Source organism: Symphodus melops (genome assembly GCF_947650265.1).
Source record: "Symphodus melops genome assembly, chromosome: 1".
In the NCBI taxonomy this organism is placed as follows: Eukaryota; Metazoa; Chordata; class Actinopteri; order Labriformes; family Labridae; genus Symphodus; species Symphodus melops.
Genome location: NC_136691.1, coordinates 6,563,915 through 6,582,007, shown reverse-complemented (window position 1 = coordinate 6,582,007; position 18,093 = coordinate 6,563,915). Strand labels below are relative to the sequence as shown.

Genomic DNA, 18,093 nt, shown 5'->3' with positions numbered 1-18,093 from the left:
ATATGAGAAAAAACAGCACAGTCAGGTTTACTTGACTGAATGTGTAAAAACAAACACGATGAGTTTATTTTTTGAAGAAGAACGTACAACCTCTCTTGCACGAGCTACGTCATCACTTCCCGCCCACTGGCTCGTGGTTAAATATCCCGAATATGACCTGCCGAGTTCAGACAGGAGTCTGTAAATATTAATGGACGAAGACTGAGTGATGTCACCCATCTGTTAGTGCAGGGGGGGGGGGGGTTTTAAGGCCGTTCAACCTAACGAGAGGTTAATAGCTGGAGCGGAGGTCTGACGCTTCCTGACCAACAGCGACGCGTGTCAGTCAGGTCAGCTAAGCGCCTCATTGTGAAAAAAAAACCCCTTATCATTGATCGAAATCTAAACAAGGAATCAGAAAGTTCACCGTCCGTACAGTGTGTGCCATTCAAGACATGAGATTATCAGAACCATGTCTTTCTCCTAACCAGGCTGTAAACACGTTTGTTTCTAACCCCGACCTTACTCCTGGACTCGATAAATAAATTCTTAAAACCATGTGTTAACAAAGTGTCATCCATTAATGAATAGTTAATAAAACGTGTAAAACCCAACTTTGTCTGGCAATAAAAGAGAAGAGTAAACGCTCTCTGTTGCTTGTGATGAACTTTTTTTTTGTTAGTATTAATTTGTGTCAGTCAATAAGCTGATTTGTTCCGTACTCAATCCGATAACATCAGTAATTTTGCCTAATAAAGTGTCCAAGAAGAAGGAAATGTGACGCTTGTAATGTAAAGAGTCTGTCATTTCCTGAGCTTTCATTACCTCTCTGAGCACCACTCCAGCGCTCCACACTTTTTTTCCCCCCTGTATTTCAGCTGTGGAAAAAAAAAAAAAAAAAAAAGAAGGTCCTTGAGAAGGCTCAGTCAGCCGTCTGCAGATGAGCTGTGAACCATGGCTACAGCAGCTGCTCCACTCACACAGCCCTGTGGCTCCAACTTCCCCTGCAGCTGCCTCCATCTCTCTCCTTTTTTTTTTTTTTGTTTCCCCCACCACCTCCACAGGGAATGTTTCACCTCGATCCTCTCCATGAATTTACAATTAATAATGCGAAGGGTTTACTGCAAGCAAAATGAGCCGGAGACCCTTAAGGGAGGAGTGGGGGAAAAAAGCATCAGGGTGAGGTGGAGTCCCACAGGGCATGATGAGTTTCTAAAGTGCAGCACTATCACCTCCAGGAAGCTATAATTGTGTGTGATTGCATTAGCAGCACTTGAGTGAATCTGTTTCACTAGTGTCTTTGTTTTCTAGAAGTACAGCTCAAGGCTACGACGAACTTGTTCGTTTTTTTTGGGGGGTTTTTTTTTAAATTGTTCTTCTTCTCCAGATTGTGTACAGTATGTCCCCCCCCCCCACAATTACTGCTGCATGCTGCATCAAGTGTCTGCATGTGACCACTGTGATTCCGTGCACGGTATTAAACGCTGCAGTATGTTTTGTTTTTATTTTGTTGTTCTGTTGGTCTTCACATAGGTTGTATATAAAGAGAAATATTGTCACGATAGCATTGCTGGTTTTTTTACGTCACATCCCCCCCCCCCCCGTCTGTCAGCGTTTGTCTCCAGCTGTGCAAAGCCTCCGTGAACAGTATAGAAGCCAGACTGGGGAAGTGTTTTGATTTTTGCAAAACAGGAAGAAAAAAAAAAAACCTCAGCCCAAACCTCAAATTATTCAGTTTAAATTGAACACGCTTTTCTGAAGAGAAGCCAAAGTGTTTTGATTTCCTCAGGAAAAAACAACTTTAACAGACTCTTGGATAATTTTCTGGCTAAATGAATGCTGAATCATAACCTTTACCAAGTAAGAAACGTGAAAACAAAGTTCCCACTTAAAGTGTCCCTTGCACCTTTTCAACATTTATTCATGGGGACAGAAGAACCAACAAGTTCGGTGTTGTTGGATTTTTCTACATTCAGGGGAAGTTGTCCTCGTAAAACTGAACTACAATACATAACCTTCCTTCTGCAGCAGAGGAAATTCTCAGAAGCAGCCCTGCACATTGAGTCCTCCTTTTGTCCTTGAACAGTTTAATTCCTGGCAGGTTCAGCTTTGATTTACTGTAAGCTGGGGAAAACTATTGTTACAACTGTTGCATGAATGGATCAGCATGCTTCCAGGCCGAGTTGAGTGGTTGTTTGGGCGGTCGGTCGGTCCAGACGCATTTTAATCACTGTTGGGAAATTTGCCATGAATTGTCTTCAGAGGATGGATCCAACATGACTTGTCCTGTCCTCCATGAGGTTCTTTCTTTTTGTCTCAGAGCGATTGGTGCACAAAAAGACACTTCTTTCTTGCCCAAGCTGCTGCGTATATGTCTCACATTTGACGAGGATTTCTGCCTCCCAACACTTGAAGCTATCCATGAAAGATTAGGCAGTTGAAGAGCGAAGTTGGGCTTGAAGAATTGGATGTTTTTGAATAATTTTTTTTGTAGTTTAGACATTTACGTTTCTCTCAGGATAAACGTCTTTGATCTGACGGTTCGTATAAGACCCCCTTCAGGTGAACATGACGCGTCTTCTTAAGGGCTTAAATAGCTGTAAATGAAACCAGGTGATGTTGGCTCCTTTCTCAAACATTATTTATGTTGTCCATGATGAATCACAGGATTCATTATGGACAAGTACAGACTCAAGATCCTGTGTTTTCACTTGGGATCAGACACCCAGCCGCATTAATTATGACGCGAACTGTCACACAAATCACAGATAAAATTGATGTGATTTTTCAAATAATTTATTTTCAGATAGAATTAGCAGTGAGACATGGGTAAATCAGCAGAAGGGAGTGTTTGAAGTGTTGTGGGAACTCTATGTCAGTCTTCTGATTAGATGTTTGCTTTAGACATTAAAAGAAAAAAATCAAAGATCCATCTGGTTAATATTTCAGTCTTTGCAGAGGAGCCTTGCCATCCTGGGCCTTATTAAAAATACAAGCTGTGTGATCTCCCCGTCGGCCTCTGGGATCCGTCAATTCGCTTCACTGTCTGTCAAAAAGCTCCCCGGGATGCCTCAGAGAGGAGCAGAAAAAAACCCACCAAAAATCCCCCAAAGTTCACCTGTTTGGACAAAAATATGCCGGCAACTAAAGCTCCAGATGATTTGATTGTGGTCGAGTTGAAATCTTTAAAATTTCAATGTCAGGTCCGTCTTCCCGTTCGTTCAGAGAGGAATTTCAGGACCGTCTCAGAAAGCTCAGCCAGTGTGCCGAGAGACTGTTCAAACATTTATACAAGCGCTCGCCTTTTATATGTCTGCGAACTTGGAAGCACTGTTCTCATTTCTTCATCCAAACTCTGAGCCCCGGCTGCACCTGCTGCTGTCATGCTTCGCTCTCATAATGAAGATGTTTTGCCCAGACCTGCACGGTACCAATCACAACATAATGCGTCTCTGCAAACGCTACATTCTCGTCACGCTCCTGTGGCTCGGGCACGGGCTCAGAAGTTGGTCTCGACCGAGCTTCATGCTTGTGTTAAATGCGTCTCGTCACCTTTTTATTCCTCTGAAGCGAATTAGCAGACGGCTACACTTCCACAGTCTGCGTTATTCATAGGCTTGGCCACCGTTTTGCTGACTAAGTCTTTGCTTGCTTAGTGCTCACCATGTGGAGCAAAAGGTTGTTGTTTTTTTTTTCTATCTGGGTCATCAGCCTGTGCTTTGGCTTCTCCTCCCCATGAGAAGACTACAGAACAGTGCATTTGAATGTGATGCAGTTTTTGTCCTCTGAGAAGAGGCTCCATGACGTCCAGATAAAAATAAAAACAGATTGGATATTATGTAGGAAGGAGGAGTTTATCTATCACATGTATTTTAAAATCTTTTAACTTGCTCTTTGTAGCGATCAATCGTGTTGCCCTCTCAGCATTGAATACTTTCATGCTGTTAAAAACCAAAGTTTGAAAATAATACTAAAAGATAAAGAGGAATTCTCCGTCTACAGACGCGCCCCCCCCCCCCCCCCCAATTATTATTTTGGTGACAAATTCAGAATTGAAAGGCTATTTGTATAAACAATTTATGGCAATGAGCGACAAGTTCTTATTGATGACAATCACGTGTCTGAGTTTAGAATAGCAGCACGTGAAGAGATGACGAATTGACCGAGGACGTTGGAGTGTCAGACTTTGAGATGAGCTAAATGAGAGCACAGCAGGTTATCAGACGGGCCCCCGCTGCACTTTATGAACAAGTGTCTTGAAACAATGTTGCATGTTCAGGTTGTGATCTTCGAGGTCACGTCGCTGTAAGTGCAAGTATTTTTATAGCACACTCTGAAACCTGCGCTGCCTTGTATGCCGAAAGCTTACAACTGATAATGGCTTCAAAAGCAGCTATTTAGGAACTCGACACCGAACCTCCTCGCAGGCAGCTCAGCGGTGGGTAACGATGGCATTATCATTGATCCCCGTAAAATAAGTCCAGACTGATCGATGCGGAAAGCAGTCGGATTAAACCCGATGTGGCGAAGGAAGAGAAGGAAGCCCTCTGCAGATTGGAACGCTGCAGAGATTGAGATTGAGTTGCTGTGTGTGTGTGTGTGTGTGTGTGTGTGTGTGTGTGTGTGTGTGTGTGTGTGTGTGTGTGTGTGTGTGTGTGTGTGTGTGTGTGTGTGTGTGTGTGTGTGTGTGTGTGTGTGTGTGTGTGTGTGTGTGTGTGTGTGTGTGTGTGTGTGTGTGTGTGTGTGTGTGTGTGTGTGTGTGTGTGTGTGTGTGTGTGTGTGTGTGTGTGTGTGTGTGTGTGTGTGTGTGTGTGTGTTGCTCCGTTTGCAACAAGCAGCCACAGGCAAAGCTTTTAAACCGCCATGTTATTTTTTTTTCGGCTCCAGATTAGGCTTAGCTGCAGCGTATGCCAACATCTGTCTGCCATTACCCCTGTGACATTGGCAGTCATGCAGCAATTAATCAGAGCATCGTGATAGTTGCCTCTCAGGTACGCGGCTGAACAGCAGGGGGGGTCAAAGGGTCAGCTGTCTGCGGACTGTACACCAGAAACCTTTAGTAGTAGTATTAGAGCTTATTTAATATTCACCTTCATTTCTCTTTTTATTTGACTGTGGCTGCTCTTTTGAAGCAGATGATGATCTGACTCTTGCCTCAGCAGCTAATGCATGCTGATGCTCTGTAACTGCTATTTGAAGTATTTAACTGAGCTTCTTATAGAAGACCGGATTTAGTTGTTTTAGTTAACGCAGAAGTATCCAGGTGACTTCCTCAAACTGTCAGATAACACTACTCCACCCTAAGGCTTTACAGTGCTCCACTTCCATACTGTACTAAGATGTGACTTTGTCACTTCACAACATGGAAAAACATTTTTATTTTACACGCGTCGTCCACTCGTGTCAGTTTGTGTTTTCTTCTAAAGAGATGACACGGCCAAGTATTTACATCAGCTTTTTACGACAACATGAGATGACAAGAATCAATGTGGTAAAGTGTAAGTTGGAAAAAAAAGGATAAAAAAAATAATAATTTAATTATATAGATTTAGATGAACAAACATGTTACATTTGTCTAGAAGAAACCCCTCTATACCCTCTGACATCATCAAACAGTTTTTCATAAATATTATATTTTAGGCCTTTAAAGAACAAGAAAGCTATAAAGGTTCCATCTTTCCTCTTAAACTGTACTATTTGTAGTATTTCCAAAAGTAGTTGTGATTTTTTCATAGGATTAAAGACTACGAGATTTCAACTATTTATGTCAGTGTTTAGTTTTTTATTTCAGCAGATGTGCGACTCACTCTGATATTCCCTTTTCTCAGCCGTGAAGATGTTTCTGTAAAGTAATCCTTCGTGTTTTTCCACATTAGTCGAACAAAACCCAGAATAACTGAACTTTTCTGCGCTGTAACAAATCCAATAATTCATTTCTAACAACCCGTACGTTCCTTGAACAAACATTTATTAAAGTAATGTCTGATCAAAATAATAATCCCCAGCCACATTCCTTCTGTAAACTTTAACCTGAACAAACTTTTAGAGGTCCGACATCCTGCAGCCCGTGGAACCCTCTCTATGTGAGGTTCAGTGTTCACGCAGACGTGCGGCTACAAGGAGACAAGTAGCAGCATGATGTCAGTCATTTTAGGCCAGATGAAATCACATGCCCATCATGTGATTGGCTAGCGGAGTTCCTCATTCCTCTCTTTGACAGATGCACACACACACTCACACACACATGCGACAGCTTTAGTATAGGATGCAGTTTTTCAGTATTGCTGGGATTAGTAGTCTGAACATCAGACATGGCAGTCACATGGAAGCAGCACGGAGAAGTGATTACTTGGACTGTTCTACATTAGTTTTCTAAGATGGTATCTGTGTGATGTAACCAGGCTGTAATCAAAGTGTTACAACCACAGATGATTTAGTAGCACAGGGAAAAAGTTTCCTTATCAAGAGGAGCTGTTGGAAGGTAAACACCACCTCGTTCCTCCTCGCCTCCGGTCTCTGCAACTGTGTCACCCTGAACTACACTGCACCACCCCCTCCCCCCCCCTTCACTGTTGTGGGCTCAGTTTGTTAGATAAGGACTGTCTGGCACTTGGCCTATCAGTCTGACATCCGCAGCGCTTGTGCTGTGGTGTGATAGCGGGCTTGAACTCCAAGAGCAGACTGTCTGCCGCTCGTGGAAAGGAGTGATCCGTGCTGATATTTAGATTGTGCTGATGATGTAAGAATCGTTTTGGGACCTTCACGCCTGTTAAAGCGGCGCTAATATTACTTCCGGTTGTGTTGGGGCTTACAGCCTCAAGCTGTCTTTTCACAACATCTGCACATTGAACACGCAACACCAGAGGGCTTTAACTTTTAGAATTTAAATAAAACATTTACAGGATGACAGTAAGCTGGAGACAAATGTGTGCTTGGTTAGTTCTGTACCAGACTCAGGATTTTCTCATTCAAATTACATTTAGCTTTTTAATACAGCGGCTTAACCAATGAGTCTGACGACTATAACACCTATTTAAGGTTCTATTTTGGGGATAAAGCATACACCCCTATATCCCTAAAACTTTGTCTTTAAACTGCCAAAAGGACACCACTCTGCATCAGAAGGTGAGGCTGGCTTTATCTGTTAAACGCCTGAGCCGGTGAGGATGATTCCACATCCCTCTCTGTGTGTGACGGACTCTTATCAAAGGTGCTCAGTAATTTGAGTCAGTGATGAGGTCTGGGTGGCAGTACGAGGCCTCTAATGAGATTTGCTGGAGGTGTTAGCTTGCAACAGTTTGTAGTTTACTAATGATGGCACTGCCCCCTGTTCTCTGTTCTCCCAGTGTGACTTGGAAAACAGATGAAATTGGAAGAAACAGATACACCCCCCCCCCCCCCCCCCCCAGTGGTATTCTGCTGCATTTTCCTGACCCTTCAGTGATGCACACAACGCAGTGAAATGCAGGATGTGCTGCCGAGCCTCGCTTTATGAAGACTCTTTTACATGGGGAATGGAGAGCCTTTCTTTATTTACTGTGGACTGAATCTGATCACCCTTCAGCTTTTCACCTCCTGTGTCTCTGTATTTGCTAATAACTCTGTTTATATGAATGCAGAGGGAAAGAGGGACCAGCATCTAGGTCATATCTAATGAGTTCCTTAAGATTGGTTGGTTGATCTCGTAAGAAGGACTACAACTATTTTTGGGCTTTACCTCAAAAAGTCAATTTAATGTAGCTCAGTCTTTGTTACAGATAAACTGTGGTCACATGTATTATGCTAATTTAATCATTGTCAAACATTTTCTTTCCAGGTTCCTGTGTTGGGAAGGAAGGATTTCAGAGAGTCCTGACAAGGGACACAAAAATGACAGAACCTCAGATAAGAGCAATGGGCCCACCCACCAATCTCACTGACCTGTGAGCAGTCATGCACTCCCTGGATCACCCATCGAGGGAAACCCCTCTACAGATGCGGGAACCTTTTCTGACATAAATTTAAAAAGGGTGGATCAAACAACAGAAATGGCATTGGATCATGTGGGCTTTAATCCCACAGAGTACATATTAGATTCAGATGAGGCGGAACCTCTAGTTAATATCCAGAGGACACTTTAGAGGAGGACAAACAGCCTCAGGTGACATTTACAGAAGGACGAAGCTACAGCCCAGCTTTGATGATTTAGGATCCACCCCGCTGCCTTGCTGACAAGGTCGTACCATGGCTGCTGCTGATCCCTGTAGCAACGGTTCCCTGGTGGGACGAGGGGCCGACTGAGAGAGTCAACAATGCAGCGCAACGGTGGAGGGGTTGGTGCCGGCGGCCAGCCGTGGGTGTTGAGGCGTGTGCGTCTCACGTGGCTCAGTTTCATGCTCTTCTTCATTCTGGTCTTCTTCCCGCTCATTGCCCATTACTACCTCACTACCATAGACGAGGCCGGCGGTCCCGACAAGCGCATCTTTGGGCCGCGGCCTGGCGGCGAACTGTGCGAGGCCAAACATGTGCAGGATCTGTGCCGCATTCGCGAATCTGTCAGCGAGGAGCTGCTGCAGCTGGAAGCGAAGAGGCAGGAGCTCAACGGGGAGATCGCCCGACTTAACCTGCGCATCGAAGCTTGCAAGCGCAGCATCGACAGCGCCAAGCAGGATCTGCTGCAACTGAAGAATGTTATTAGCCAGACGGAGCACTCCTATAAAGAACTCATGGCCCAGAATCAGCCGAAGCTGTCGTTACCGGTCAGGTTGCTGCCAGACAAGGAGGACCCAGGACTCCCACCGCCGAAGTCTGCACGCTCCTGCCGCCTACGCTCCTGCTTCGACTACGCACGATGCCCTCTTACGTCAGGGTTTCCTGTGTATGTCTACGACACAAGCTCCTACCCATGGGCGGACTATATTGACCCCCTGGTGAAGCAGGCTTTTGCAGCATCAGTTAAAAGCAACATTTATGTGACCGATAACCCCGGCATCGCCTGTCTGTATCTGGTGCTGGTAGGGGAGCTACAAGAGACATCCCCTTCTCCGCTGCCACCTCCCTCAGAGCTCGAAAAACAACTCAAAGCTCTTCCTTACTGGAGATCTGACGGACACAATCATGTTCTGGTGCATCTTTCTCGAAAGTCCATGACTCAGAACTTCCTGTATAATGTGAGCACAGGACGGGCGGCGGTAGCTCAGTCCACCTTCCTGGAGCAGCAGTACCGCGAGGGCTTTGACTTGGTGGTCTCCCCGCTGGTTCATGCTCTCTCAGAACCAAACTTCTTAGAGGTGCCACCTCAAGTCCCTGTAAAGAGGAAGTACCTGTTCACCTTCCAAGGGGAGAGAGTGGAATCTTTGAGGAGCAGCTTACAGGAGACGCCCCCTCAGTCTTTTGAGGAGGAAATGGAAGGAGACCCACCAGCCGACTATGACGATCGCATCATCGGCACCTTGAAAGCAGTGCAGGACAGCCACTTGGATCAGGTGCTGGTGGAGTTCACCTGCAAGAACCCACGGTCGAGTTTGCCAACTGAGTGGGCTCTTTGTGGAGAGAGGGAGGACAGGCTGGAGGTGCTAAAGGTTTCAACTTTTGCCCTGGTTATCGCTCCGGGCGATGGACAGGTGGTGGCATCAGCAGGCTGTGGGATGAGGCTTTTTGAGGCCCTAGAGGTAGGGACTATCCCAGTCGTGTTGGGAGACCACTCTAGGCTACCTTATCACCAGTTTATTCGCTGGAGTGAATCTGCTATTATAGTCCCCAAGCCTCGTGTGACAGAGCTACACTTTCTGCTGCGCAGCCTATCAGATAATGACATGTTAGCGATGAGGCGGCAGGGCCGCTTTTTGTGGGAGACCTACTTCTCCACCTCTGAAAATGTTCTCAACACCCTCTTGGCAAGCATCAGAACCAACATCCAGGTTCCTGCTGCACCCATAAAAGAAGAACCTGCCCAAGAGATTCCTCATAAGGCTGGGAAGCTAGCAGGGACTGACGCCAACCTGGCTGACAATGGTGATCTGGATTTGGGTCCTGTCGAGACAGAGCCCCCCTACGCCTCTCCACGCTTCCTCCGCAACTTCACATACACGGCTGCAGACACCTATAGGGCGTGGAACCGGGCTCCTGGGCCTTTCCATTTGTTTCCTCACACTCCCCTTGACCCTGTGTTGCCATCTGAAGCCAAATTCCTCGGCTCTGGTACCGGTTTCAGGCCCATCGGTGGGGGTACAGGAGGCTCGGGGAAAGAATTCCAGGCTGCTCTGGGAGGGAACGTGCCCCGAGAACAATTCACCGTGGTCATGTTGACGTATGAGAGGGAGGAGGTGCTGATGAACTCTCTGGAGAGGTTGAATGGACTGCCGTATCTCAACAAGGTGGTGGTGGTGTGGAACTCGCCCAAGCCTCCTTCAGATGATCTACTGTGGCCAGACATCGGCCTTCCCATTGTGGTGAGTTCATAACAATAGTTCTTTAAAATGTATACAACTCCTTGTCATTATGCCTCTCTGAAGAGAAACGTGTAACTTTTAAGTAAGTCCCAGATATGGTGCAAAGTTTATTCAAGTTTACTTTATCAGTGTGTTGTCTGGACAAGTGCCTTTGTAACTCTCCAGGAGCCCATAGAAATGACCCCAGCAGCTCCACTTTAAAAACGATGTGAGGGAGTCTGACAAGGCATGAATAATAAAGTTTGTGCTTTTGAATTGAGTCTGGGAAATGAAAAAATATTCATGTGGTTTTTATTCACGCCATTAGTTGGTGACGGAGACAGTACAAGTGGTGAGTTGGGAGGAGGGACTGAATAATTTCTTTGTTTTTGTCTCTGCTGGGAAATTCTTTCGTGCTGCCAGTAGCTATAGTGGATAAGTGTATGTGATTATGACATCCTTAACCGTAAAAAAAAAACATGACAGTACCTCATACTAACGATCACAAGCACAGGTATATGTTGATGCTTAAACATTTTTGTTGAACATCTTTAAGCTCCTTATGGCTGGAGAACAAAGCGGGCTTCTGTAAACTCATATTTCCAATAGTAGTTGTTTGAGATCAAAACAGAGTGAATAAAGATAGAGTCATAATCCTCATCATTTATTTTATGGAAACACAGAACCGTATCTACGATGGTGCCAAGGTATTTACAACCGAGCCAGTACAGATCAAATCAGGCAGATACAAATATAGTGAGGAAAGTGGGCTGGAGATGGGCATAAAAGAGGGCAAGAATATAATAAAAACATTTGACTTTGAAATGTCATGTGGCCAGACACACTGGAGAAGACTCCCGACGTTACTTTGCTTGTCCTGAAGTGCAATAATCACAGTAAATAATAATAGCAATCAATCATAAATAATCTTAATGTTGTACGATGTGAATATTCTACAGCCTGATTCTGATGCCCCCTAGTGGTCAGGAACAAGAACAGGTTAATGTATGTCGGATAGAAGAGATAAAGATTCCTGGGAAGGATCACGTCCATACTTACCTCCTGAATGTTTTTTTTTTTTTTTTTTTGTACGTTGTTACGTTTATATTTAAACTTGTCAATACTCACAGAAAGTCTCGTCTGTCACCTGCAGGTTGTCCGAACAGAAAAGAACAGTTTAAACAATCGCTTCCTTCCGTGGGACGCCGTGGAGACTGAGGCCATCCTTTCCATCGATGATGACGCTCATCTTCGTCACGATGAGATCATGTTTGGGTTCAGGTGTGTGAAAGTCCCGAGACGCACAACACCACTTTGTCAGCAAATATTTGGGCTCTGATAAAGGGCACAAATGTCATTACTTTGGCACACTAATAAACACTGATGTTAGAAGAATAAACAGCCTAACAATAAGGCTGTCGTTTCATTGTCTCTGTGTGCATTTTTATTTACTAAGAGCACAACAGACACGTCAACTGTTCAGCACAAATCTCACTGAAAGACTCTTTCACACTAACTCTCAGTTTTGTTTGGTTTTTGGAAGGCATCTCACGACCCACAGGGGGAGTCTCAACCACCACTTTGGGAACCACTTGGCCCAATGGTTTATACATTAATAACGAAGAAAATAATTCTGTGTTGAAACTGGAGACATCGTTTCGTTGAATTATTGATGTTCGGCGAAGGTGCTGTGAGGAAACACCTTGGAATACAAACTAAATGTTCGTCCCCTATTAGAAGCGAAAACGTCCTCCAATTAATTGCAGCAGCATCATCCAGAGAAAGTGAACCAGACGAAATTAAAGGGAAAAACAAGCCGTCTGTGCTTTGTATTTATGATTCATTTGCTAATTCTGTACTTAGATGAGCGGAACTTGAAAGCCATGTTTAAACCAATTAAATGATCGAGGAGTGTGCAATGTTATTTTTATGCACCATCCCCTCCCTGTACCAGCCACGTCTGCGACTTGGTTGCTGCAGCAGCTTGTCCAGACAGGCTGAAACTGGCTCCGAGTGTGAGTGTGAACGGGGTCATTTATCATGAATTGTCTCAAACTGCCCCAGAATTACCCAGGAATGTTTCCTCACCCCGACTCGGCAGGAGCTGTCACACCTGAGTACACCTAAAATGTTTGACATGTCGTCTGTGTCTGCTGAAGAAATTCTTGTTAAGTTTCCCATCTGATTTACTGGAAAACATTTTTTTTCATTTTTTTAATCTAAGACGTTCTTGCACTGAGCTACAGCGTGTTTAGAAAAAAAGAGCCCAGAGGGACATTTTGGTTTACATATCTGAATAAAACTGTCACATTCAGCAGAAGAAGACAACAGAACGGTTACTTAATTGCTCCCAAGAGGCAAGTATTTGTCACATTACTTGTGCAGACGACAAGTTAAAACAGATGGACGAGAACGCGTGACATATGCACAGGCAGACACTCGGAAGCCGACGATTGGATGACAGAAAAGTATCACAGCCACAAAATCGTTGACGCTCCTGCCCAGTGAGTCTCCGTTTTAATTGAGTTGAAATGAGTTGGTCTTACTTTGTGTTTGACAGAGTGTGGCGTGAGGCCAGGGATCGCATCGTGGGGTTTCCTGGGAGGTATCACGCGTGGGACGTCAACCATCAGTCCTGGCTTTACAACTCCAACTACTCGTGTGAGCTCTCCATGGTGCTGACGGGAGCTGCGTTCTTCCACAAGGTCTGATCTTGTACTCCTCAATAAACAAAAAACACACACCATTCAGACGGATGGATTGATTTCCTGTCTCGAAGCCTCCTCTCACACATCTCTTTCTCGTTTTCTTCTCGTAGTACTACGCCTACTTGTACTCGTACGTGATGCCCCAGGCCATCAGAGACATGGTGGACGAGTACATAAACTGCGAGGACATCGCCATGAACTTCCTGGTCTCCCACATCACTCGTAAACCCCCCATCAAGGTCGGTTATAGAGCGTGTTCAGCCCAGCATCTGCATGCTTTGGATCCCCCTCAGGCCTCCGTGTATTTATACTTCTACCCACTTCGGCTCCCCATTACTCAAAGTGACATGTCCAATATTTCTCACAAATCTGAATCAACAACACAGCATTAAATTGGTGTTCTATATCTTCTTTTTTTTTCTTCTTTTTGGCCCCTGGATTTTTTATTACCAGAGTGCACATTTGTGGCAAGACAAATTATTATAGCAATCAAGACAGGGAAGCTGTAGGAAGAGAAAAAAAAGGCCATTGCAGTCCTCAGCTGAAGTTTCTTTTTTAGATTTAGCTGTGTGTTAGTATTCAGGGTGTTTCAGTGGGGAATTAAAGACGTCTTTCATTGAGCGTGTTTCATGACAGCAGTTCACTGCGAAGGAATAAGCCTTGTGAATAATGAATTTAGGGCAAGATTGAATGTGGACTCCTTAATGGTAGAAAAACTTTCCCTGTATTTCTCAAAGACAAATACAACAGAAAATACATTTCTCTCCATAAGTCTCTGGTGCTGATTTGAACAACATTGAAATTCAGCTTTAGGGATGTTTTTCCTTTTCTTGATTAATCATTGGCTGAGATTTTATTAGCTCTCGCTGGCGGGATAATTAAGCTCAAATTGGTTCGTAGAGTTGGTTTAATAAGCCAACTGCGTCTGAATTATAAATGTCTCAGGCGGACTAGTTTTAAAACAGGAATCTTGTAAAGAGACTCTTACATATGCACATGATGGATGGATATAAAATACGATGCTAAAGTGGCAAAAATATCAACATCCGTACAGACTGATTAAAAACATCACAAAAAAAACGAGCATCGTTCTTCTAATGCAGGCCAGAGATGAATGCGTTACATTTCAAAAAAGAGCCTCGTGCTATTGCACACACTCACTCCTGTCTTCTAACGATGTTTTATTTTGGCACACCAACAATACCCTCATTTAGGATAAAAGCTAGCCCCAAGCTAAGTTCAGCAAATGTCATGCTTACTCAAATAAATGAAATTAAAAGCAGCTCGCAGCAGCATATCATCCGGACTCGGTTTCTACAATATGAGCAGATAGTGTATTCGATAATGGACGTGGACGCTCCGGTCTAATCCAGAAATCCCCCAAGTTAATGATTTCAGCACACTGACACGTTATCATTTGTTTTCTCATTCATTTACTCTGAACTCAAAATAAACATCAAGTCCTCCAAACTCCCTAGTGCAAAGTTTTCACTTTCAACATGTGTAGAAATCCAGAGCTGGACAGGATGTCTGTTCTTGGTTCAGATTTGATCGCTGTTCGTTCCTTCACTGGCTTTTTCGGTTCCTATAACACACGTTTGTCATCCTACAGCATCGTTGTGCTGTCATGTACCACAAGCACAACTGACACAAAATACTCCACACTGCAAAGTCAACACCCTCTCTTTATCTCTACCTAAGGTGACCTCTCGTTGGACCTTCCGCTGCCCCGGGTGCCCTCAAGCTCTATCACACGACGACTCCCATTTCCACGAACGCCACAAGTGCATCAACTTCTTCGTCAAGGTGTACGGCTACATGCCGCTGCTGTACACGCAGTTTCGTGTGGACTCGGTGCTCTTTAAGACTCGTTTACCCCATGACAAGACCAAGTGTTTCAAGTTCATCTAGCATCCGACTGAGCGGCCCAGAAAAGAGCCCAAAGCGGAGTGGAGTTGAAGGACCGGAGTTATTTACAAGAACAGCAGCTCCCAAAGTGCAGAGTGATGAAGACGGATGGGTGGACTGTCAGGTTAAAAGCACAGGAGGGAAGTTTGAGGTTGGGATTTTGCCAGGCGGAAGAAAAGATCATCTAACCTTAAAAAGCTGTTGGCTTGTGGCCTAATCTTCAACTGTCCTAAAAGGTTTGAAGAGTGGAAGCTGAACGGAACCACTGCCAACAAAAGAAGCCTTTTTCAGTGGATGACACTCGTCCTTTTTCATGTTCTGCAATCATGCTCGTCATCAACCACTACAGATGTCATTTGCACCTCTTGACGTCCTCCTGAGGAAAGAGGGCGCTTGTACACAGTGTACAGAAACTCTAAATGAACCTTGTACTGACAATGGAGATAACAGTTCTAACAGGATCACGGACAGACTGATCTCAGCCTGTCGACTGTTTCATTGTGGGAGAGCAAAAGCGGCGAAGACACTGGGCTGCTACTGTGCTTTTTTTTTTTTTTTTTTTTTTCCTCCTGTTTTATGGATACAAACTGTACTTCTTGTACTAAAAGAAGCACTGATGGTCAGAAGTATTTTATTTTATTGAACTTTTTTTTTTTTTTTTTTTTAATACTGTCGTGTTTAAATATGTAAAAAAAAAAAAAAATCTCCTACGTGGATTGAACATTTTTCAGAACCTCTGCCTGTAGGAGATCAGACGCAGACTCGATGGTCTGAGGAACAGACAGAACCTCAATCCAAACATGTTCAACGTTTAGTGTTACAGAAGGAATTCACTTCAGCGGTCACCATAATGCCTCGAATTTATCATGAAAACCAGCCACCGTTATATCATTTAGTTACGCTTGTAGGATCCGTTTAAATAATGGCCATCTGTTAAGGGTGTTTACTTATGTTTGTAAAAATTGGTCTGAGGTTGAAGTAGTCTTTAAAGTATTTAAATGTAATAATATTGAGAGATCAACAGTTACAATGTCCTTTTTTAATTAATTGCAACAAAGTCAAGAAAAACAGCTGCCAAAATCATCAAAAAATAGTTCTGGATGTCCGATTAATTTTCAAAGAAAATCAAGTGTGATGTGCTCTTAGAATCATGGTTAGAAAGACGTTCCATTTAAAGGGAAACGTTTGACATTTTGGGAAGTACTTTTTATTTGCTCAATTAGAGGAGGTTTTAGTCCTCTTGGAAATCTGTCTGTGAGGCCACCGCCAGAAGCCTGTAATCTTAGCCGAGCTCAGCTTAGCTTAGCATAAAAGACTGAAGATGGGGTCAAAGAGCGACTGGCTCCAACCAAAGGTGAACAAAATCAGCTTTACCAGCAAATCAGAAGCTCACTCATCATCAACATGTTTGTGTTGATTTATTCCAAAAAGCGGTTAAACAAGATTGGGGGGGGGTTGTTAGTCACATTGCTGAGCTTAGCTAATACACAGCAGGCTGTAATGGTTACAGATAACAGAGTTGAAGCTGTCTCAGAGCAAATAATGATATTTTCCACAGTTTTGAACTTTTGTCTTTTCAGCATCAATTTTACAATGCAAGGTTTACATGTTTCCGTGAATCTTCATTTCACACTCCTGTGTAGACCCTTCAAAGCTAAGACAGAAACGTCACTTTATGGTGTCGCCATATTTGTTTCGCTTTGTGTTTTTTGTCTTTTATTACCATTGCTTAATGAATGTTTTCTTTGCCAAATAGGTACGATGTCTGCTGCTTTACAGTTTATTTTACAGGGTGCCAAGTGTAAATGAATGCTATATGGGTGCAGTTATGTACACCCATAATCCACACTGCATGGTACTTTATCAGGAGTAAACCCATTGGAGCCCCGACCCATCATGTATTATAAATCCAAAGTCCTTTTATTTGAACTTGTCTATAATCCGAACAGGAGATTAACCTGAAAATGTCCCCTTATAAAACACAATAAGAAATTAGGTTCTAGACGTGAGGATGTTTTTTTTAATGAAACAAAAACTCCAACAAGTCGATAGTTCCTGTATATTTATTGAAAATTATTGTTTAAAAGTTGTTTTTTAAAATCTGATAATGACGCATTTAATAAAATGTCAAGACATTGTCGGTTATTATTCTAATAATTGCTAAGAAGTCCCAGCTTGATTGAGCCATCAGCTAATTTGACAGCCTAAAACCAGCTTGTGCCATTGAATTCATGACAAGGGGGAGCTGGACTGACCTGAGATCAGCCAATCAGGTTCTTACCTGCAAGAGAGCGTCATAACCTAAACTTCTGCAACAGTCAGTGGACACACAGTTAAGTAGCTTTAAAAGCAGGTGGATGTTGCTGCTCTGCAGCCTCTCCAGTGCAAAAACACAAATCTTTGATTGATGATTGGCTATAATTCCTAATTATTTTGGAATTGCACTGCAGTAAACTAAACTAAATTTGCACTTCTGTTGCACCAGAAATTAAAAAAGGCATTTACCCCACGGTTACATCTGAACTCTTTTATTGGACCTCCAGGGGCCTCATAATTACCTGGCTGGCTCTGACATCGACCTCAGGGTGTAGATGGGGTTGGCTGTTGTTTTGAAGCTCTAACCTCCCATACCTCCACTCCTGGTCCCCCCCCCCCCCCCCCCCCCCCTTCAAGGATCCGTAACACAGCTGGTTTTCTATGGCCCAGAGCAGGGTACATTTCCCTGGAAGGCTGCAGTCAGTCACTGTTAGACTACTTTAGAAAATATGTGCTCCTCCTGGGTCTGATCCACAACTGTGGGCAAGGCTCCAGCCACCTGCAGCTGATTCCTGCACTGTACCACTGACGACTGATGACAGAGTCAAACATACCATTGAAGGCTAGATACATGGAAATAAAAACTCTCCACATTGTTAAAACGTTGTCTTGATTTATGGCCTCGTTCTTTCTTTTCTGTCTTCAAACTAGATAAGAGTTAGCCTTGCAAAAAGGCTTATAGGCTAACTGTTCTGGTTCATAGATGTGAAATAATAATGATATACAGTCTATGGTGTGGATGTATTCAAAGGAGACAGAACTGTCCAATACCT

General features: G+C 43.8%; 1 protein-coding gene across 1 annotated transcript in view; it reads left to right on the top strand.

Annotated features, from left to right (window-relative positions):
* Nucleotides 1-17,922, top strand: part of extl3 (exostosin-like glycosyltransferase 3) — a 29,132-nt gene extending 11,210 nt beyond the window's left edge. The window contains exons 2-6 of the mRNA XM_079338495.1: nucleotides 7,796-10,409; nucleotides 11,542-11,669; nucleotides 12,949-13,093; nucleotides 13,207-13,335; nucleotides 14,798-17,922. Coding sequence (XP_079194621.1) covers nucleotides 8,271-10,409; nucleotides 11,542-11,669; nucleotides 12,949-13,093; nucleotides 13,207-13,335; nucleotides 14,798-15,007 — 2,751 coding nt within the window. The 5' untranslated portion in view covers nucleotides 7,796-8,270 and the 3' untranslated portion in view covers nucleotides 15,008-17,922. The remainder of the gene's footprint in view (nucleotides 1-7,795; nucleotides 10,410-11,541; nucleotides 11,670-12,948; nucleotides 13,094-13,206; nucleotides 13,336-14,797) is intronic.
* The last annotated feature ends 171 nt before the right edge of the window (nucleotides 17,923-18,093 follow it).